Below are 24,268 nucleotides of genomic sequence, written 5' to 3' on the forward strand. Positions count from 1 at the left end.
AGTCAGGAGTGCATAGAGGATGATTGATCATAGTGAACCCTAGGTATTGAATTGCTGCAGATGTCTCAGCACTCATCTGTGGTCTGACATTGTCATACTGAAGGAGATGGTTCTTCATGTATGGACAAACTCTTAGAGTTCGAAACTTGATTACAGCATGTGATTTCACATGTATTGACGTACACGGTTAGGTTACACAATCTTTTGTTATGCACTACAATTCAGAGCCCTCTAGCGACATAGGGTTGCAGTTTTTGTCAGCGAAGCGGGAACTACTGAGTAATATACATGACATGTAATACCTCATCTAGTATTGAGAGCAGAATAAAAAATTTGGAGGCATCACTTTCCAGCACACCCTTGTTAGTAAGATAGTTCCACCCAACAGATATGTGTTTATAAGACACCCAGAAAAGTTGCTAGATACTTACTACTGTGTGTAGAGTGGGCAACCTCCTAGTTACACTGGATGTCTGAACTAACATTTCTCATCTGATTTTTATGCCCTTTCCATTAATTTTTTGTTGTGAGGCCTATAATGGGAAATATCTCTTTGACTCAAATCACTGTGATATTACATTGTGTAACACACATAATTTTGCCATTAGGCAGTTCAGTTGAAACCGTAGCTATGCATGGACTAGTGTGCCTCTTGACTCAACAATATCTCACTTTGGATGGCATGTCACAGCCAAAACCAATCCAGAAAAAAGGTTAGTCAATGCTAAACTGCAACAAACCACTGCAGAGGTTACTATGATAGTTAAACTCTCCTGATGCACTATATTTGTGCTGTCTTAATTTATTCATCCTGCAACTATGCACAGCAACAGTAATTTAGTTATTTCATGACACACTAGGCGAAGTTATCATGCTTAGGATATGTCATAACAGTAAGATGAGTATTAATGATTAATCTCAGATTGTATTTGGCATGCATCTAACATTATGTAACTCATTGTATACTATTTTAAATATATAGATTGGTTCAAATATTTTTCTAAAAGAGGTAATACATAAATGAGGATAATGCTTTCACCTACTCTGTAAGTCATTTGATTGAGTCTGGTTTCATTCTGCATCATTCTTAAAAGGCTGTTTTTCTCCAATAAAATTTTTGTCTCAGGAAACATAAAATAGATGGAAAAATAAAGAAAGAGAGAAACAAATTGTCATAATTGTTTTACCTTTGCAATGTTGGGGAAGGAGATGTGTTTCACAACAGCAAAGATGAACAAGTGCTCATAGATCCTCAGCTATGCATATTAGAGCCCATGTTGACTAGACAATTTTTCTTTTCTTGGTCTATACTACCACCTCTGAAAGTTGCTTACCCTACAATCTTAGCAACAACAGTACAGGTACATGTATACCACAGTCAGAGTCATCAGAATAATTTTCATTTGTAACTTTCGACTAATTCATTTTTGGTACAGGGACCATTACCTCAGATTGTGTTTATCCATCTCCTGTAACATCATCATGGAATCACCATGTACATACATACATTTAAAAACCCTGGCGCATATAACTTAAATACTCTGTTGCTTCGTTGGATGATGATTCCGGATGTGGATTCCTTTGTAAACCTGATCTACTAAGCTTCCTCTACAATCTTTAGAAGTGTGTAACATGAATTATGAGCCACTCGAAATATGTTCAGCTGAATTGCACATACCGTTACATATCTTTTGTCTTGATCTGTAGGATTTTCAGTACTTTCTACTGAACATCACTCATTTATTCACTATAGCATTGCAGCTTCAGTTTTTCATTATTAGAGAATATTATTCCCAGTTTCTGTTGTTATTTTTTGGGCAGCTTTAATTCTTTCTTTCTGCATTTTCTGTTTTTATTTGTTGTTTTCCTTTCTTTTCTCCCTTTGTAAAGAGTAACGTAAACTTCATTTATTAGTGCATGATAAAGAATGTGATGCACACTGTGAAATGAGTGTTGTATCTGTACATGTAAGTTACGTGCACATCTATGTTCTGTATCTTCTTATGTTTTGCATGTGTTGTGTACTTTGTATATAATTGTTTGCTTTTGTTGTTTGTATTTAGGGCTTTCTGGCATTTCCGGGTCCATTTTCATGAAAATGCTGAGCAGATATTAAACTCACTGGATAGCACACATAAGAAAGCTCTTAATCTTGAAATGGGAATGTTAAATTCAAACAACGTAGTAGACCAGCAAGGAGGAAGAGGAGGTAGGCTGGCAGCTGGAAGTGACTTTCCAAGAGGTCGAACTGTTGCAGGTACTATCAGCTACACTATCATTAATATTTTTATAGCATACAGAAGATATTTATTTCTGGCTGTGTGTTTACCAGCTGAGTTTAGCTGTAATCTTGATGGGACCAGGTGTCCACAGAATGGAATAGTTACATAGATCAATGTTTATTTTATAATTTTCATATTCACTATGTTTCACAGTTTCTGTTACTAGCTTCTAGTGGTTGGTGGATAAAATTTTGATTGGGAACCCGTGTCCTGAAATGTAACATTTGGATATAAAATAAGTTTGAATATCACATCACTTTCAAATTTTCTTCTACATGGCGCGCACATACACAAACTGAGAAGACAGTCCCTGTTGTAGTTATGACATCACATACCATTTTCATCTGACTACAACAATGGCTGTGAGAAACTATTATATCACTGCTAGGAGGGTCAATTATGGTTCTCTGTGGATGTGTCGCACCCACCTTCGACTTTGAAGAGCACGTCCTTCATCGCATAAACAAGAACTGATGATGAGTACTGGAAACATTGCCGGTGCAGTGGGCTCTAATAGAGCATGTAGGTCAGAACTCATTGTCACTGCAGTGTGCATAACACTAATTGGGAGATTTGAAAGTGATTCAATCTTTAATCTTATTTGACATTCGAATGGTACAGTCCGGTCATTGACTTCTTATCAGAACTTTATCTGCTAAGTTCTTTTTGCAACCTATAAAAGCCTGTAATAAGAACTGTGAAACACACTGTATTTGTTTGCACAAAAAAAACCTTCGTTGAGTTACTTTTAGTGTAATCTACAGGGTGTCCATAATTAAAGTTTCAGTTTCAAAATGCTGTAGGAAGAGAACCCCTGGTCAGAATGATACCAAGTTTGAACTGTGTACTACACACACACACACACACACACACACACACACACACACACACACACAGTTCATGAAAATTCTACAAATGACAGATGGAATCGCAGTGTGAAAGCTGTGGTTTGAGCTGCATGTTACACCAACCATACTGTTCAAAGTGCATGACTGCATAAGTTTGGCGCTCAACAAAAAACACCATATCAAAGTCGTACCACATCGGATGGGAAAAATCAGTTTTTAATTGTCATGCGGCCAAAAACTGCATCAAAAGTAAAATGACATTGGTTTCTAATTGTTATGAGACCAAAACAAGCCATGTTCAATATGCTGTCTACTGTTTTCTGCCCTGAGTTGAAATTGAGAAACAGCATGTTCCACAACATATTGGAGTGTCTCGGGAGACATTTAGAATATGTTGCGCATTGCATGCCTTAATTTCAACTACATTCAGAATTCGAGCACTGAACACAACACCTCTCAGATAATCCCACCAACAGAAACTGCGCGGTTTAAGATCAGAAGATTGGGATGGTCAGACTGTAGGGAAATGATGGCTGATAATTCTAGCATTTCTGAAATTCCTCTGCAGCAGCTGCTTAACTGACTACAATGTGCAGAGGAGTACCATCTCGCATAAAAATGATTCTACCAACACATCCACGCTGTTGAAGGTTTGTCTTGCTGGCAGGTTAGCAGGAAGCAACTCTTTAACATGGGTGATGATGTATGGAGAGCAATGCAGGGTGTTTTGTAGAATTTTACACACTGCTCAAAGCGTGTCCAATGTTTGGGGAGGTTCCCCTATGTGCAGGATTTTTGCACAATACTGCTTGATCTGTTGTGCTGTGTTGCAATTATGTCTTTGACAGACATTGGATCAACTGCTTTCCTCCCTCTGCCACATTGCACTTCAAAAGAATCTGTCTTTTTGAATTGTGTAACCATTTTTCTCCAGAACCTGAGCAGAACTGTTGCACTGCTACCTGTGAAGGTAAAGGCATGTGCCATTTCCTTTTCAATTAGAGACCTTTCTTGTCAGTTGTCGCTCTTTGGTTTTAAATATTTATCTCTGAACTGTATTGAACTCTTCGTTGGTTTCCAACAGTTTTTCAATTTTTCCATCAGATCTCAGTTTTTCATACCCTCAAGTGGCTGGTTTCTCTGCAGGGCTACTGGTGCAGTCACCATTCTTGTGATGGAGCACGTTTTAATATGCTGTTCAAATTTGCTGTCATTCTGAGCAGTGGTTTTCTTTCTACAGCATTTTGAAACTGGAACTTCAATCATGGTAATCCTGTATTAGGCTGTACCCCAGTTGACTTTTAGTCTTTTGTTACCAAATGAGAAAGTATTATGTATGTTGAGAATGGAAGACTTCTGAACTTGATCATGTCGTGTGCTTGATGATGGATGTCAGGTGCATTTGTCTTGTTAGAAATTTGCTATCCATATTTCCTTACAGGTTTCAAATTCTGCATAAGAATTAGAAAATTTTGTATCCAATTATTACTTTATGTAGGACCGTTTATGACAGCACCATTTAATCTCTCTATCCCTCCCCTCTACACACACACACACACACACACACACACACACACACACACACACACTCCACCTACCTACCTCAAGGGATTGGGGGCGGAGGGCAATCATAGTTTAGAAAGATCATCAGAATGTGATGAACCCATCTATTGTGAGGATGAGGAGGGACAGTGGCCACCCTTTCTATCTCCTTGTTGTTGTATGCCAATACTATGTTATTCAGAATGATAATAGGTATCTCATTCATGGCATGTCACCGAGCTGTAGAATTTTTGCGCCACTTCATGTGCATATGAGATATGAATAATCTCTTGGCACTTGTATCATACCTGTAATCTATGTTACCTTTGAAGATAATGGCATGTGCTATTTCCTATCAATTTAGAGACCTTTGTTGTTGATTGTCACCCTTTGATTTTAAGTATTTATCTGTATATTGTGTTCATTTCTTTGTTGTTGGATTAAAACAATTATTCCACCTTATCTCAGTTTCATTATCGAACCTTATTTTTGATGTGTATTTCTTTATTTAGTGTATTTTAGGTTTGATTATTGTTAACTACTGTTCATTTTATAAGCACTGGTATTCCCAAACCCCATTAAATCCTTTCCCTGGACTACCTCTAGTGGACTATTTCTAGTTGCTGTCTCATGCTTATATAATCATTACAGCTCCCAGTTATGTTTTATAAGTGCAGCCAGTTGTTTTCTACCACACATGATACACGTATTTCGTGTGGACTCCTTTCAGACATCTTTGTGTGAACTAGCAGCAGTTCATCTGACAGTGTCTGATAAGTACTCAGATGTGATATGGTACGTGGTAGAAAACATCAGTCAGCTGCATTCTTGAAATATCATTGAGTATTCAAGATCCACATGATTATGCTTTCCTAATGAGACTGTTCACACTGGCTGTCAGATACATAACAATGATACTGAATTAGTCCTGTGTAGTTCATTCATTGGGTAAATAGCCTACTCCCGTTTAAAGAAATCGAAGTATGGATAATTACGCTTTGCACTCCTATTGCAACTTCATCTATCAAATGAGTGATGACCCACTTTCCAGCATTTTGATCATTTCATTTTCTGTTGGTCATTAATATTATGATATTTATTACCAGTTATGTATGCCAGACAAGCTCTAAATTTAGCAGTTGTACCTGAATGATAATTCTCAGAATCAAGTAGTTTTCCGAAATCTTCCTTACTTGGTGTTTACTGCAAATATGTGTGTCATTTGAGGGAGTTAAATTGTGTAACAGCTTAAGTAATTATTTTTCCTTCCTTCCTTTCACACACACAAATAGAGGTTTCCATACAATGATGACATTAAGAGTGATGAATGCTTGAATGCTAATTAACGTTGCTCTACTGTTTACCAGATGACTTTGGGCTCTGATGTGCTGCATCCTTGTGTAAGAGTATAATTGCAGTAAAAATAACAAATACAATGTAACCAATCACTAAACTTCAAGTTTCTATTTATGACTCTTTACGGCGGCTTTGCTTTCATTTTAAGAGTATGTTCCATAGGGACTAACACTGCCTGTCAGAAGATGCAGTTGTAACAAAATCTGTATTGCAAAGTAGTTGGCAGTTTAGTGCTGAAAAATGGTTACAAAGTTGAAACCTTAACAGAATGATTAGAACATAGCCAGTAAGAAAGTGTGTGACAAAGCTAAAGAACATAAAAAACACTCACCCCATAACATACCATTGATTGGTACTGTCTTATACTGGAAATTAGAAATCCTGGGGAAACATAAAATCAACATAAAGAAAAGCAAGGAATAGTATTTGCACATATAGTAAACAGACAAGATAAATTTTGGAAACATGGAGAGTATAAAATATAATGTAGTTGTAGAACGTTCTATATTAAAAAGACAGGAAAGCCGTTGACATTAGATTTTGTGAACACGTGGCAGCCCTTAAACTAAAGAATTAGTTAAGCCAGCTGTCACAACCCATCTGTTTGGAATGTTGCCGAATACCAGACATGAATAAAGTGCTGACCATTTTTCATACACAGCCAAAAGGTAAAACACTAAATATCCTGGAGACACTAGAAAGCTACAGAACACAAAAACTGCAGCCGGATGCAATTCAGAATCAAAAAATTGACAGTGAACATCCAAAAGTAGTAAGGAACTTCAGTGAGACATGCCTGTTTTCAAAACAGTTCAAATGAAAACCTGATTAGGTTTATGCAATAAAATTATAATTCAAATGAAGTAGTATTTTTTTAATTTATTGTATGCATGACATATTTGTAAAATAAACTCAGCACATGTTCACTTATTAAATGCCTTTATACAGGGTGACCCAAAAATCCGTTAACATTCGATAATTAATCATTCCTGAGTAGTGAGGTAAAAATTGACATATATGATTGAAATGACATGGAGTACTACTGAAAGCAAAAAAAAGGTGCACAAAATGACCAACAGATGGCACTTCATATGATACAAAGCAATAAGTAGTGTAACAATTTATTTTCAGCAAAGACAATGTTAACAAATGCTTGACATGTCGGCAATCATTCATCAACAATACCTGCAGTCCAGGGAAAACGTCGTGAACAGTGCTGCATATCTCAGTATGTTTGGTGAGAAATTGCCGTTAGATGTTGTCTTTTAGCACATCTAATGAGATTAGATGATTGCGGTAGACTTGCAACTTCAGGTAACCCCCCAACCAATAATCAGATGGATTGAGGTCTGGTGTCCTGGGAGGCCAAGCATGACTGAAGTGGCAGCTCAGCACGCGATCCTCACCAAACAATGTGAACAAGAAATCTTTAATACATGTAGCAATATGGGGTGAAGTGCCAACCTGCATAAAAGTCATACCTTCCAGCAGTTGTTTATTAGCCAGGCGAAGGATGATGTGATTCTGTAACATATTGGTGTACCTTGAATCCCGTCATGCTGACAGTTTGAAAACAGCAGCTCACATTTCCTCAAAGTAAAAGGGTCCAGGCACAATAAATGTGGCACATCCAAGCCACACCATGACTTTCTCGACATGCAGTTGGATTTCCATGACAGTTCAAGGAGTTTTGGTAACCCATATTTGCAGTTGTTGGTGTTGACAGACCCTTAAATTGTAAAGTGGACTTGTCACTCCACAACACATTAGATAACCAGTTGTCATCGTCTCCCATTCTTTGAAGTGCCCACACCACAAATGCCCTCTGTGTGACAAAATCGGTGGCTAATATTTCTTGACAATTAGGGATTTTGTACGGATAGCGTTGGAGGCTACAACTTTGTACTCTCAAATCAATAGTGCGTGGAATGCCAGTGTGACATGCGACTTCAAGAGCGCTGACTTCACCATGCAAAGATGAACCTGCTGATACCTCCATTTCTTCCTGAACTACCTGAGCAGAAGTAGCAATTGGAGTGTGATCACTCACTACCTGACCGATCATCTAAATAGCGTTTGGCTATGAACTGTGTGATCATTTTCTTCACAGCGACACTTGTCAGACGACCTTTAACTGTTTGAACATCCTTCTTATGCTGATAGGATCGTAAAGATGCAGTAGCAGATTCTCCATTCTGATAGCAAAGCTTTGTGAATAGTGTCATTCCTGATAAAGCCAACATGCCGTGATTGCTGGTGCATCTGGCTTTCTCTCTCACTACAGCTCATTTTATACATGATTGTCATGCGATGTTACTGATGTATTGTTGTCCAACACCATCTTTTGGCCAGTTGCTGCACTAGTGATTTATTTCAGTAAAACCGCATATCATTTCAGTTTGCCCTCTCTAACTACATTATTTTATGAATAGTGCAATTTCAAAAGTTAGTGGGCTTCTTTATCACCCTGTACAATATCCACTGATATACAATGAAGTGCTAAAGAAACTGGTATAGGCATACTCATTCTAATACAGAGATATATAAACAGGCAGAATACGACACTGACTATATAAGACAACAAATGTCTGGCACAGTTGCTAGATCGGTTACTGCTACTACAATGGCAGGTTATGAAGATTTAAGTGAGTTATTTACCGTATTTACTCGAATCTAAGCCACACCTGAAAAATGAGACTCGAAATCAAGGGGGGGGGGGGGGGGGGGGGGGGAAATCCCGAATCTAAGCCGCACCTGAAATTTGAGACTCGAAATTCAAGGGGAGAGAAAAGTTTTAGGCCGCACCTCCAAATCGAAACAAAGTTGGTGCATTTTAATATGAGACACAATTTAGGTCGAATGAATGGCGATACAGCTACAGTAGTTTGGTTCGAGTCGTAAGCTTACCGGGTAGCCATCGCTATGCGTCTGGCGCTCCTTTTTCACGTGCTTCTTCTGGTTTAAATTGATTGCTTATTTTTCTTTGATCCCGTAAGTGCCGTTCTCTTTGTTATAGGTGTTTACGTCACTCTAAACTGAAAATGCATTACTGTACTGTGTCATGCATTGTTTGTCGCATTCTGATAATGAATGTTTACAGCCTGTCGCCGCTCGCGGCATGCCTTGCTTTTATGTGCGCTACCGCCGCTTATAATGGGGGGGGGGGGGGGGGGAGGAAGAGAGACTGCTATTTGTTGTTAATTACACTGCTGCTTTCTTTGATAATGATCAACAAGAACCAAATAATGGACTGCGTATGATAGAAGATGATCTGAATGAGAGTTTAGCGAAAAATTTTCTCCGTTTGAAAATCTTTGCAGACGCCTCTTTAGTACATTACATTCTGCACAGAAATTAAAGTCATCTTAGATTTAAAAATATAGTCAATTGCCGTGCTTCATTTCTGAATGTATCACTATTAAGCATAAGAATAATACAAATATAAACATGACTTGATATGTATATTCTTCCGTGTTTGCTGTTGTCTCACTCTAGTTTCGTAGTATGTTAGGCAGATAGGATTAAAATGAGATAGCAGCAAACACAAAAGAATACATGGCAAAATGTTTATATTCATATTATTTTTATGGTGAAGAGAACACTGCATGAGATTCACAATTCATAAAATTTCCTATTAGCAACCATCTCTTCTCACAGGTAGGAAAAAATTCAGAATGTAGAGTTGGCCATATTGACAAAAACCCCAAACAGTCTTGCCAGTCGGATTTTCATAGTACATTGAAATGCTGCTACATTCGAAGACGAACAATACGGAATTTGTATTTACTTCGTTGCATAATGCATGAAAATGCAGTGGTCGAAACTCGGGGCGGAGAAAAAAGCTCGTCTTCCACCTTTTTTTTTTTAAAATTTATTTACTGACGCAGAGGTTTTAGAGCCAGTATTTATCTTTGTGCCTGCAAAGAAGCAGAAGTTAGTTGTGGCGGCTCCAACCAACATTTTTCAGAACGTCCGCTTACTTTGCACTCGATTCTAAGCCGCAGGTGGTATTTTGGATTACAAAAACTGGAAAAAAAAGTGCGGCTTAGATTCGAGGAAATACGGTAGTTACTTTCATGTTATAGTTGGCACACGAGTGATAGGACACATCATCTCAGAGGTGGTTATGAAGTGGGGATTTTCCTGTACAACCATTTCACTGGTGTACCATTAATAGCTGGAATCCGGTAAAACATCAAATCTGCAACATCGCTGTGATCAGAAAAAGATTCCACAAGAACGGGACCAATGACTGCTGAAGACAATCATTCAAAGTGACAGGCAACCCTTCTGCAAATTGCTTCTAGTTTCAATACTGGGCCATCAACAAGTGTCAGCATGCAAACCATTCAATAAGACATCATCGGAACCGAATTCCCACTTGTGTACCCTTGATGACTGCATGACACAAAGGCTTACGCCTCACATGGGCCCATCAACACCAACATTGGACTGTTGATGATTGGAAACATGTTGCCTGGTTTGATGAGTCTCGTTTCAGGTTGTATCTAGCTGATGGACGTGTGCAGGTAGGGAGACATAATCATGAATCCATGGTCCCTGCATGTCAGCAAGGGGACTGTTCAAGCTGGTGGAGGCTCTGTAATGATGTGGGGCATTAGCAGTAGGAGTGATATGGGCCCTGATATGTCTAGATACGACTCTGACAGGTGACATGTACATAAGCATCTTGTTTGCATCCATTCATGTCCATTGTGCATTCTGTTTGACGTTGGCAATTCTAGCAGGACAGTGCAATACCTAACACGTCCAGGACTGCTACAGAGTGGCTCCAGGATCATTCTTCTGAGTTATAACACTTCTGCTGTCCAACAAACTCCGCAGACATGAACATTATTGAGCATATCTGGGATGTGTTGCAATGTACTCTTAATGGAATTGTTGACAGCTTTGCAGGGTTCATGGTGTCAGTTCCCTCCAGCACTACTTCAGACATTAGTTGAGTCCATGGCACGTCATGTTGCAGCACTTCTGCATGCTCATGGGGACAGTACCTGGTATTAGACAGGTATACTAGTTTCTTTGGCTCTCCAGTGTTTAACACTATAATAATCTTTGCACACCATAAGGTCCTTTAAAAAATAAAAAATAAACTTATCTCTGGTAAAGTTTGCAAACAGTGAGTGAGTAAAGCTGAAATGCAAACCCCTTGAGGAAAGTAGACAACAAATATGCACAGGATCATCAACACTTTTTGGGATAGTTACAGTGTTCTTAGTGTTCCAACGTGTGAGCCGCTTTTCAATTTTCACCTCACTTAGTTATACAAGGTCTTTTGAGATCTCAGTGGCTTACTCCATTCTTTTCATTCTTTAGTATTTACTTGTGTACCTTCGTGACCCTTACGTTTTACAATGTTTATTGTAGTTAAACATATAATGATAGCTGTATGTTTCCAGTACTGTGCACTCTGGTATTGTATTTTTCCTTGTTGGAGTCTCATTGTTGTGGTAAAGGTCCGACTGTCAATTTCTTTTGTTCCAAAATCATCACCGAGGTTGCAGAGTGGTCAAGGCATTGTACTCTGTTTAGGGGGAGTGGGCTTCAAACCTCTTGTCTTGTTGGTTAGAAATAAGATAATAAGATTTTCAGTGGCTCTCCTAAGTCATGCAAGTGAAAACCACAATGGTACCTTTGAAGAAACCATAGCCAATTTCATGACATACTATTCCCCATGCATAGCTCAAGGGCAGTCTCCAGCAGTTTCATCACCCATATCTTCCATCTTTCTCCCTTTAAAAATGTACCTAATGTGACTGCTGCTTTATTTCTGTTGTGCATAACTGAAAATCTGTACACTCATGAATTATTGTTCTCTGAGCGTATGTTTTTAGTGCTTCATTCATTTTCTTATATCATTATTTTGTGTTGTTTTAGCTCTCTCAAGTGGGATTTTTTTTTTTTTGGGGGGGGGGGGAGGGGAGTACAATAGATACTTAATTTCAAAACAGTGACTTTAATTAGTGAATAGTTTTCCTTTAACTAATATAACAGGTATTGTATTTTTGAAACAAACAACAGTACGGCCTAAATGAACCATAGTTAATTCTTCTTCTGCATACAAGTGAACAACAGGTGAGAACATAAATACAAACATAAAAACAATCCAAGTACTGATATAATCACTTGCAAATGATAAGTAAGAACACAGTGGGAGAGCAAGTGTCTGCTGCACCATGCATCTAAAGAGGAGGGCTCCAGTAGATGGCGTGACAGACGCCGTGTCATGTGCACAAGTCATATGGCCACTGCAGTGGCCTCTGGTGGCTGGTCCATGCAGATGCTGTTCTGTTGGCGGAATATTCAAAGTGTAGCGCACCAGCAGCTGGTGCTGCATTGTGTATCCAAATATCATGTACGTGGTTATAGCAGGTATCATATCATTTATGAGGTGAAGGCTCACTGTGAGCACAATATTCAATAATCTACAAATCCTCATTGCTGTGCCAAATTATAAGTGCCTAAGGGAACTCAGCCAGTCTTTACCGAGTGTTGATTTGGTGAATCTGGGTGTTCCAGACTGGGACTGAACACTGCCAGCCCTCTAAAACTATAAGCTGTAGACGTCATAAGGAGCCATCATGTGTCATGGTAGTAAAATGTCATTTCTCACAGAATGTGAGTTTTAACTACTGAGATCATCTAACTCTATTTTAAAATATTTTTATATGTTTAAAATATATTTTAAAATAACAGTTACTCAATATGTGCTACAAGTTAATGTCATGGGTGACTCTTGAGGCAAAACAAATATACATTAGGTAGCAGCCTCTGGGGTACCGCAGTACCACATATATATTAGTCTTAGTCAGATATTCAAACTTTACCGGAGGTGACGTAGTCTTTTGTTGCTGTAAGTAAAGCCATTAATCTGTAATCCTATGTATTGTTACAAATGTCGGGTACCCATGTTGCCATGTAACATCATTCAACTGCTAACTAATGTGGCAAATCTGCACACAAAGCTGGGATAGAATGTACTTCATTCAGTTTTTGTTTCAATGACAGAGGCCACATTCAGTATGGAATATTGGAACTTTTCTTGTTGAAATTGATTGGTGAAATCCTCTTAGGATATCAACTGAGTGAGAGAGTTGCCTTGTAGCAGTGCTTCAATGTGTTTCCTACTTCATCTACATCTACATGATTACTCTGCAATTCACATTTAATTGCTTGGCAGAGGGTTCATCGAACCACAATCATACTATCTCTCTACCATTCCACTCCTGAAGAGCGCGCGGGAAAAACGAACACCTAAACCTTTCTGTTCGAGCTCTGATTTCTCTTATTTTATTTTGATGATCATTCCTACCTATGTAGCTTCGGCTCATCAAAATATTTTCGCATTCGGAAGAGAAAGTTGGTGACTGAAATTTCGCAAATAGATCTCGCCGCAACAAAAAACGTCTTTGCTTTAATGACTTCCATCCCAACTCGCGTATCATATCTGCCACACTCTGTCCCTTATTACGTGATAATAGAAGACGAGCTGCCCTTTTGTCTTAGTGGACTGTTACCTTAACATGCACATGCACACTCACACTACTTGGGTTATATACCTGTGAAAGGCTCAGGTGCAGAATATGTTCCATACACCCATCCAGTATATCTTATCCCTGGCCTATCACGAGCATAACTTACCCCATCAGAGACAGGGCAAGTGCTCAAAGCAGTTATGACATTTACGCAAATGAACCAAGGCTGTAGGGCCACTAGCTTAATAGCATCTTGGTCCACCTGTAAAACACAACATAGCAGCAATTCCTCATGGCATGAATGTGAGAAATCATCAGTTGGTTTCCAGAGGTGTGGAGCACCAAATCACACACGTAATATCCATAATTACAGCCTGGCTATTTGGGAGTGTAGTGCTGATTGCTGATAACATCACAGATGTGTTCCGTTGGATTTGGATCAAACAATTTAGTAGACACGATATCTACATGGGAGCCCTATTGTGCTCCTCAAACCACTGTACCATGTTTCTGGCATTGTGACATGGACCATTGTCCTGCTGATGCCAGCACCATCTACATCTAATTTTATACTCTGCAAGCCACCCAACGGTGTGTGGCAGAGGGCACTTTACGTGCCACTGCCATTACCTACCTTTCCTGTTCCAATCGCGTATGGTTTGCGGGAAGAACGACTGCAGGAAAGCCTCCGTGCGTGCTCGAATCTCTCTAATTTTACATTCGTAATCTCCTCGGGAGGTATAAGTAGGGGGAAGCAATATATTCAATACCTCATCCAGAAACGCACCCTCTCGAAACCTGGACAGCAAGCTACACCTCGATGCAGAGCGCCTCTCTTGCAGAGTCTGCCACTGGAGTTTGCTAAACATCTCCGTAATGCTATCACGCTTTCCAAATTACCCTGTGACGAAACGCACCACTCTTCTTTGGATCTTCTCTATCCTCTCTGTCAATTCGACTTGATAACGGATTCCAGACTGATGAGCAATACTCAAGTATAGGTCGAACGAGTGTTTTGTAAGCCACCTGCTTTGTTGATGGACTGCATTTTCTAAGGACTCTCCCAATGAATGTCAACCTGCCCCCCCCCCCCCCCCCCCTTACCAACAATTAATTTTATATGATCATTCCAATTCAAATCATTCCATACGCATACTCCCAGATATTTTACAGAAGTAACTGCTACCAGTGTTTGTTCCGCTATCATATAATCATACAATAAAGGATCCTTCTTTCTATGTATTCACAATACATTACATTTGTCTATGTTACGGGGTCAGTTGCCACTCCCTGCACCAAGTGCCTATCAGCTGCAGATCTTCCTGCATTTCGCTGCAATTTTCTAATGCTGCAACTTCTCTGTATACTACAGCATCATCCATGAAAAGCGGCATGGAACTTCCGACACCATCAGGGGATCCATCAAGTATGGAGAGATGCAAGTGTTCATGTAGTCCACAGTGTTCATAGTCTCTTTGATTACTACCACAGGTCCCATAGAAGCCCAGGTGAATGTCCCCCATATAACTGTACTTCCCCATGGGCCTGGGTCCTGAACACAGTGCGACTGTTGATCAGCTATTGGACAGGATGATGATGTATGTGGACTCTTAATTTAGTCATGGAACAAGAAACATGATTAAGGCAGTCAGGTGACGTGCTTCCATTGATTCTCAGTCCCATCTCAATGATTTTGTGTCCAATGTAATTATTGTTGACAATGTTGTTGGGGCAACATGGGAAGGAGTAGGGGTTTTCTGCTGTGAAGTTCCATGTTCAGCAGTGTGTGTTGAACAGTGTGCTCCAAAACAGTTGTACCAGCACCAGTATTATTGTCTGCAATCAGATCTGCCACAGAACACGAACTATTCTGCCTTACAGACTGGCCAAGCCTCCGACCTCCACATTCTGTGATGAGGTATACCCATCCAGCCCTAATACTTTGTTGTCTTCTCATAGGTTCCCCATCCTCCAACCCGTTTCCAATGATGGTCACAACAGTAGCACACAAACCGCTAATTAGCTTCACTGTTTTCGAGATGTTTGGTCCCAGTGCCATGCCATAACATTCAGCCCTTTGTCAAAGTTGCCTATGCCAGTGGATTTCCCCATTTACATCCTGTTTTATCATTAGAATGATACACCATTCTTCTCTGCTTTATTTCTGGACTGCATCACATGCCTGCAGAGTCTTTTATGACGAACTGACAACCCATCAGCTGCCCACCTGAATGGACGACACTGCAAAATTGTGGCCAGCATGACATTGAGCAAAACACATTTGGCTTCATGGCTGCTTCATATCCTGCACCATGTGTGTGTCCACTCAGCCCACTACCAGCTTCTCTGAATTGTGTGAGTGGAAGTGTCCCTAGAGTGCTAAATGGAACTCGTTAAACTTCGGTTACATGATACATCAGGCTAATCTAAAAGCCATAAATTCAACTAAATACCTAGATATTACAATTACAAACAACTTAAATTGGAAGGAACACACAGAAAATGTTGTTGGGAAGGCTAACCAAAGACTGCGTTTTATTGGCAGGACACTTAGAAAATGTAACAGACCTACTAAGGAGACTGCCTACACTACGCTTGTCCGTCCTCTTTTAGAATACTGCTGCAAGGTGTGGGATCCTTACCAGATAGGTCTGCTGGAGTACATGTTTTGTATTATCACAAAATATGGGAGAGAGTATCACAGAAATGATACAGGATTTGGCCTGGAAATCATTAAAAGAAAGGCGTTTTTCTTTGCAACGGAATCTTCTCACGAAATTCCAATCACCAACTTTCTCCTCCAAATGCGAAAATATTTTGTTGATACCGACCTACATAAGGAGGCACGATCACCATGATAAAATAAGGGAAATCAGAACTTATACGAAAGATTCTTTCTGCGCGCTATATGAGATTGGAATAATAGAGAATTGTGAAGGTGGTTCGATGAGCCCTCTGACAGGCACTTAAATGTGATTTGCAGAGTATCCATGTAGATGTACATGTAGATGAACATAATATTTGATCACAAAAAAGTTCAGGTCTCAATGCCAGATAACACATTCCTCATAACCACGTCAACTCTGTCTCTTTGGTTTCCCTCCCAAACCCTCATCAGTCTCTCTCCAATACCTGAATTTAGTCAGAGTCTTCTATCTCATAATCTGCTCCCACTTATTTCTCTCTATCGTTTCCATCTTCCTCTGTTCTAGGCTTTCACCCATTACCCCTTAACCAACTCCTATTTCATCATGTGTACCATAAGGACTTCCCCTTTCTGCTTTAGGGTGAATTCGCTGTTGGCACATTCCTATCTTGTTCCATTGCTGCCATTCTTTCCTAGCTGTTACCTGTCCCCTTTTTCAAACTTATTGTCCTTTTTGTTCCACTTGATATGAACGTCTCGCCCGAGTCAGGCCACAGCACCAGGACTGACTCTCTCTCTCTCTCTCTCTCTCTCTCTCTCTCTCTCTCTCTCTCTCTCTCTCTCTGTGTGTGTGTGTGTGTGTGTGTGTGTGTGTGTGTGTGTGTGTGTGTGTGTGTGTGGGGAAGGGGGGGGGGGGGTGTCATTGGCAATTACATATATTCTATATGTAGTATGTTTTGCAAATCTCTATTGCTGAGTATTATAGGCACAGGTATTTGTTTTGTTCACACAGCAAAGACACAACTATCAACTATTGTGTAAGGAGAGATATGCTGTGGAAAGAAATTACTGAAAATCTTTGAGACATCACAGCACAAATCAAATACATTTAAGTTGCTAAAACCAACGTATTACATACAAATAAATGCTCTAACCAAACAGTATACACAGTCTGATGAAGCTACATTTCTTAAGTATTTGATTGTTCTCTCTGATAATTAACTTGAATGTGTATCACTGGCAGTGATTCACTCAATGTGATTCTCTCAGATGGTAACCAGGAAACATTCCATTTATCTCGAAAAGCTTTAAGTTTCAAGATACATTTACTCCAGGAAATATCACTATTGAAATAATGTCTTTTTGACGTAGTCACTGTTGAGTAGCAGTCAGCATGGCATTCAAAACAATGTCTCTCATCAGTAACATATTAAATGTTACAAATTTATCTTATTTTATGCAGATGGATCACCGCGTCGAGGTTCAGCTCCTGGCCCTTCAGCACTCAGGTCTAACAGTGCTATTGATCTGCAGGCAGCCCAACGTGCTAAGGCTCGAGCACAGTATGCTGCTTTAGCTCGACATAAAGTAGGATCTGGGGCGTCTCTTCGTAAGTATAGTTGCTGGTTTTATTTTAGTGTATACGTTGTTTGTATTGATTTAGTTAAATTATTTTAGCTATGTGCGCATGCTCTCTCTCTCTCTCTCTCTCTCTCTCTCTCTCTCTCTCTCTCTCTCTCTCTCTCTCTCTCTCTCTCTCACACACACACACACACACACACACACACACACACACACACATTCCTCCTCCTTTTTACCATACTAGTCCTACGGTATTTAGGATTAAAATTCTCATCTCACCATTCAGATTTTGTTTTTCCTAGATCACTAAATTTGAAAAGAATGCTGCTAAATGCATTCTCATTCCTTCATTGGTCCCTTCATGTGTTCGATCTCTGATGCCCTCGTCACCGACAGGTTATATAATCTGAATATTCCTTCCCTCCTCTTCTGTTGTCCTTCATTTACTCTTCCTCCACCCCTCTTCTCTCTCATTGATGCTTTGTAAAATTACTAAGTACCTTATATTCACTGCATCGATAAATTCACATAAATGGTACTGTCACGCTCCTGTTGCGGTAACTTTATATTCACTGCATCGATAAATTCACATAAATGGTACTGTCACACTCCTGTTGCTGTAGACAGGATGATAGAAAGAAAAAAGATGCACCCTGATGTCGTCCGGTGGATTTAGCTGTGTGGTCAAATGAATGAAATCAGTATCAGCAGTATGTTTTCCACTGTAATCCCACAAGTAACTGAGAAGGGCTGTATACATTGATGCAAAGGATTTTTTGTGAATCATATGACAAGCAGTTGTAAATGGCTATGTCTCCAAAATTTGTGATGATTCACAGAAGAACAGGAGGGAAATACCATGTGTAGTCAGCCATTAGTTATGGTACTCTATCCAACAAATGTTGTGGTCATCAAAATCTTTAAAGCAAAAATTGAATGATCATGTCTGTAGTAAGCATACAGATAATCCATCTCTTTGTTCTTACTATAATTAATTTTCTTCTCTGCTGTAATACTGTCTATATGAGGTTTTCTTTTCGTTTATGCTGTGAAACCAAATGTAACAATGCCATTCAGATGTGAAAGTGTTTCATAATTTGCCGTAGAGCAATATGTATCATATTAGAAAGTCCCCACCAGGGTCTAATAACAAAGTTACAAAATTACTGCAAAAACAGAGGTTAAAGATACTGCTTCAGTTGTAAGGTTATGTTTCCTTCCAGGCTCTGCACTCGCTGGTGGTACACTGCATCCTGTACTCCTCAACCACGGCACTCAAGGTCACAATACAAAGTTCACACACCTGATGATGGGCATTTAAGAGTCCAAAACAGGTCGTGCTTTAAGAATTGAAAAATAATAAAAAAACAAATGGGGAAAAAAGGTACAACTGAATAGTGATATCTTCAACCTCTACTGCAATGTCCAGTTACAGCTGAAGCTCTGCATACAAACAAATTTTAAATGAAGCCAAAATGAGCATGGAAGAGCTACACAAGATGTGTAGATGTTTTGCAAAATACTATCTACTAAATTGCAAGGGAAAAAAGTGGGGATGTTTTGGTTTACTTATTGTCATGTAATACACTCATCCTTCAACTCATTTGCTGATTGCAATGGTATGGTAATGAAGGTGATATTGAGTTTGACAAAAGACACTTCATTGAAGAAGATGCACAACTGTTGCACTTTGCCATTATTACAAAAATGATAGATACAGAGGTAGATGATTCCAATATCAGTATCTCTTGAGAGAGGAAACTCCAGTGATTTACATGATTGATTAAATACTAAATCAGTTGTGCAAAAAAAGAAAGTGACTGATTTTCAAGCAGCAGTTTATTGTAGGTTTGTGTACTGTCAAATATCCTATGTGGATGGAAAAAAAAGTTCCAGTTTTTGATGCAGTTTTTTAAGAGATGTAAAGTATTATAGATCTCTTACATCCTTTTGTTACAAAATTATGGAACATGTGTTGTGTAAACATGTGCTGATTCTTTTAGAGATTGAACAACTCTTCAGTGAGAATCAACACTTGATTCCATAAACATTAGTGGTGTAAAATTCATCTCAGACATCTCATTCGCAGGATCCAGAATGCTGTAGGTGCCATGTGTCTTGACTTAATGAAATCTTTGATGCAGTCCTTTCATACTAGCCATTAAATAAAAAAAGGCTTCATAGAATTTTGTACAGGGTACATTATTCGACAGAAAACTTGTTCACAGTGAGAACTCGTTGTATACACTTTGTGATCAAAAGTATCCGGACACCTGGCTGAAAATGACTTAAAAGTTTGTGATGCCCTCCATCAGTAATGCTGGAATTCGTATTGATGTCGGTGGTCAGTGAGGCGTGGCACGAAGTAGGCAGAAGAGTTCTATAGGATTCAGGTCAGGACTCTGTGCAGGCGAGTCCATCACGGGGCTGTCATTGTCGTGTAACCACTCCGACACAGGCCTTGCATTATGAACAAGTGCTCGATCATGTTGAAAGATGCATTCGCCATCCCCAAATTGCTCTTCAACTGTGGGAAGCAAGAAGGTGCTTAAAACATCAATGTAAGCCTGTGCAGTGATATTGCCTTGCAAAACAACAAGGAGTGCAGGCCTCCTCCATGAAAAACACGACGACACCATTACACCACCACCTCCGAATTTTACTCTCGGCATGACACACATTGGCGGATGACCTTCACCGGGCATTCGCCATACCCACATCCTGCCATTGGATCGCTACATTGTGTAATGTGATTCATCACTCCACACAACGTTTCTCCACTCTTCAATCGTCCAATGTCTATGCTCCTTACACCAAGCGAGGCATCGTTTGGCATTTACCGTTGTGATGTGTGGCTTATAAACAGCTGCTCGAGTATGAAATCCAAGTTGTCTCACCTCCTGCCTGTCATAGTGCTTGCAATGAATCCTGATGCAGTTAGGAATTCCTGTGTGATGGTGTCGACAGATGTCTGCCTATTAAACATTACATCCTCCTTCAACTATCGGCGGTCTGTCAGTCAACAGATGAAGTCATCCTGTACGTTTCTATGCTGTACATGTCCCTTCACATTTCCACTTCCCTATCACATTGGAAACAGTGGTCCTACAGATGTTTAGAAGTATGGGAATCTCACGTATAGACCTATGACAAAAGTGGCATCCAATCACATGACCATGTTCGAAGTCCGTGGGTTCCACGGAGTGCCCCAGTCTGCTCTGTCCCGGTCTAATGACTATCTAAGTCACTGATATTGAGTACCTGACAGTAGGTGGCAGAACAATGAACCTGAAATTAGAAACTTATGTTTTTGGGGGTGTCTGGATACTTTTGAACGCCCTGTGTATTATTCAATTGCAAAGATATTACCAGAGCATCACTGGAATCAGTCAAACTATTAAACATCTTGGGATGTTCATTCAGAGTGATCTATGGTGAAAAGATCAAATAAATATGCAAAGGCAATCTGGTAAGTATGGCTGTCAATAAAATACTGGATTAGTTAAAATAAATTTTGTGTCGATGGGGATGAAATGATGATGATGATGATGATGATGATGATAAAGACAACACAACACGCAGTACCTGAGCGGAGAAAATCTCCGACCCAGCCAGGAACCAATCCCGGGCCATTAGGTATGATATTCTGTCACGCTGACAACTCAGCTACCAGAGGCGGACATAGGGCTGTGTTGCGACATTTGCGATATTGGGCCATATGTTATCATAAAGCAGCAGCACCCTGTGGCGCACTATTCATAACAGTGGTTTTCAACTGACATGCTGTCCCATACAGCTCTTCATTTTCTGATTGGTCTGTTTGGTGTTTGTCCTTTGGCCAGCCAAGATAAGAATAACAGCACATTACTGGTAGTAATGTCATCATAGTTGAAGTTTCTGCATTTCCTGTATGCATGTCAGAAAAATATGAATGCCGCACTGATCCTTGCCTACATGTCGTGGCTTCCATACCACATTGGAGGCACACTACATTTCATATACCATGCAGTAACACCCTCAAACGAAAACTTTGTGATCGCTCCTTATAGGTTGTGATTGTGAGACATTTCTGTTACGAACATAGTCAGTCCCATTTTATAATTAATTTGGTTGGTCCTGTGTCTGATCCCTATTAAGATTTTTCTTGAAAACTGTGTATTTAGTTCTAATCAGACAGTACCGTTATCTCCTCTTGTCATTCTTGCTATGGTATTCAAAATTTATTACAAAAGTGTAAATTTCAAGTGTCAGTCTTAGATATTCATTTAGAACACCTATTATTATTCTCAGAAGCAATTTAGTTTTGTGAAGTAGATAGAAACTAAGAAACCACTCAACTTAAAATTTTTTAACTTCGCCAGAGTTTAATGATTTTGGGGTGTAAATTCCTGTAATTTTTAATTTTTGTTATTTACAGTGCAGCAGTTGATTTCCATGCTTAAGTTAGGTACAATGTCAGTACTGGTGACATTGGTTCATATTACATACTTAGAGTGAATCATCATTTGACCAGTGCATCCATCTCGTTTGCCCAGAAATTTCAACTTTCCAATGCCTCGTATTACAGTATTGGTGGGCTTACCATCATGATAGATGATGGTAATGTCTAGTTCCATTGGGGCAACAAACAGCCATTTTATTACTTGGTGGCTTCCACAGACTTTCATTTAATACTATTAATTACTTCAGGATTTTTGGGACAAGTTGTGACATTTTATCCTTACACTACTTGTGGACATACGTAAATAAAAGTATAACAACTTGCTTACTGATTTTGAGATTTTGACCTACTGTTTTGCAATGTGGCAGTAGCTCCTTTTCTGGTGCAGTGTATGAGGTGATATCCAAAAATCTGAGAATTTCGTTGTGAAAATCAGAAAACTATACTTAGATCTTAATGTCCTCCATCACCTTCAGAGTAGTCATCTTGGGGTATGTATGCAATGATCCTGTTATTGTCCCCTTTTTTGGAAGCCCTCTTGGAAATCCACAGAGTGAAATGTGTTCAGGAGCCATTGCAGTTGCACCTGGATGTCTTAATTCAAGTCAAAACATCACCTTTACAATGTAATTTTCATATTCAGGGACAGATAGAAGTCACACAGGGGTAAGTCTGGCGAGCAGGGAGAGTGGCAAACCATGACCAGGGATTCCTTCACAACAGGCGAGGTGTGCATTGTAATGGTGCACCACCCAGACTTTCTTTTTCCACAAGTCTGGCTGTTTGTGCAGAACATTGGCCCTCAGCCACCTCAAAACCTCACAGTTAAATGGCCTCCTGACAGTCTGATCAGTGGCACAAACTCCTTATGCACAGTTCCTCGAATGTCGATACTTATAGGATGATCAACATTGACTTCATGTTGCTGTGAACTTGTCAAGCTTTTTTCAGCCTTGGAGGGGATGGCGTTTTCCATTGTGTTGATTGCTGCTTTGTTTCAGGTTCATAACTTAGACTAAAAAATCATCACCTGTCATGACTCTGGATAAGAATTTTGGATACTCTCGAACTCTCTCTCTCTCTCTCTCTCTCTCTCTCTCTCTCTCTCTCTCTCTCTCTCTCTCTCTCTCTCTCTTTTTTTTTTTTTTTTTTTTTTTTTTTTTTTTTTTTTTTTTGCAGCTCAGTGCATGTCTGAATCCTGATGTTTCATTGGTTGATTCTGAGAAGACGAGAGACAAACTTCACTGCAATTCAGCTTGTATTAGTTCATCAGCTAGAATTCATTCACATTTACTGTACGACAGCCCAAGTCCGTTATAAACATTGTGAATTTTCTGCTTTCGGTCTTCGTGAATCACATCATGCGCTTTCATGATTATTTCCAGTATTGTGCATGTTGACGGTCAACCAGAATGTTTGTCATCTTCCATAAATTCTATGTTCCTTGAAGTGCTTGAACCAAACAGATGTTCTTGCTTGACTCAGTGCACTCTCACCCAATGCCTCTGTCAGCATGCATTGGGTTTCAGCTGCAGATTTCTTGCACTTGAAACAGAATTTGGTGCAAATCTGTTGCTTCTTTACATTATTCATTTGACAATTCGCAGAAGCACTGAAACATGTCCTGACATGCACCACTACAACTCACAACTGCATCTGTCAAAGATGATGCAACTTCCTTTCCACAGTAACTAAGACATGTACCAGAAGGTGAAAATACTGCTTCAGTTGTAAAGATCTTTCATTATCACACAACTGGTTTTGGGCTCTTATAAGCCCATCTTCAGGTGTTGTAACTTGTTCATGTGCACAGAAACAAATGCTTTGTTCCATCCAGTTCCAATGGCATCTGTCATATTCTGCACAATTCAAACACATTGTCTTCTGCAAATAAGATGTTTAACAAATAGCTTAAGATGGTCCCGCAATGTGAACATCCAGGTCAGCAGCTCTGATCAGTAGATACCTGCTATCTGACGGAAGGGTGACAGGTAACCTCTTGTCATTGATACCCCTTAATAAGTTCTAATTACTTTACAATCTGAAATGGATTGACCAGATGCTGGTATAGAATA

General features: G+C 39.6%; 1 protein-coding gene across 15 annotated transcripts in view; it reads left to right on the forward strand.

Annotated features, from left to right (window-relative positions):
- LOC126297568 (CLIP-associating protein 1-A) overlaps positions 1-24,268 on the forward strand; it is a 322,153-nt gene that overhangs the window by 197,661 nt on the left and 100,224 nt on the right. For all 15 annotated transcript variants that reach the window (XM_049988512.1, XM_049988519.1, XM_049988524.1 and 12 more), the window contains 2 exons: positions 2,064-2,257; positions 17,634-17,780. In XM_049988512.1, coding sequence (XP_049844469.1) covers positions 2,064-2,257; positions 17,634-17,780 — 341 coding nt within the window. The remainder of the gene's footprint in view (positions 1-2,063; positions 2,258-17,633; positions 17,781-24,268) is intronic.

The sequence above is a fragment of the Schistocerca gregaria genome, chromosome X (assembly GCF_023897955.1).
Source record: "Schistocerca gregaria isolate iqSchGreg1 chromosome X, iqSchGreg1.2, whole genome shotgun sequence".
Lineage (NCBI taxonomy): Eukaryota > Metazoa > Arthropoda > Insecta > Orthoptera > Acrididae > Schistocerca > Schistocerca gregaria.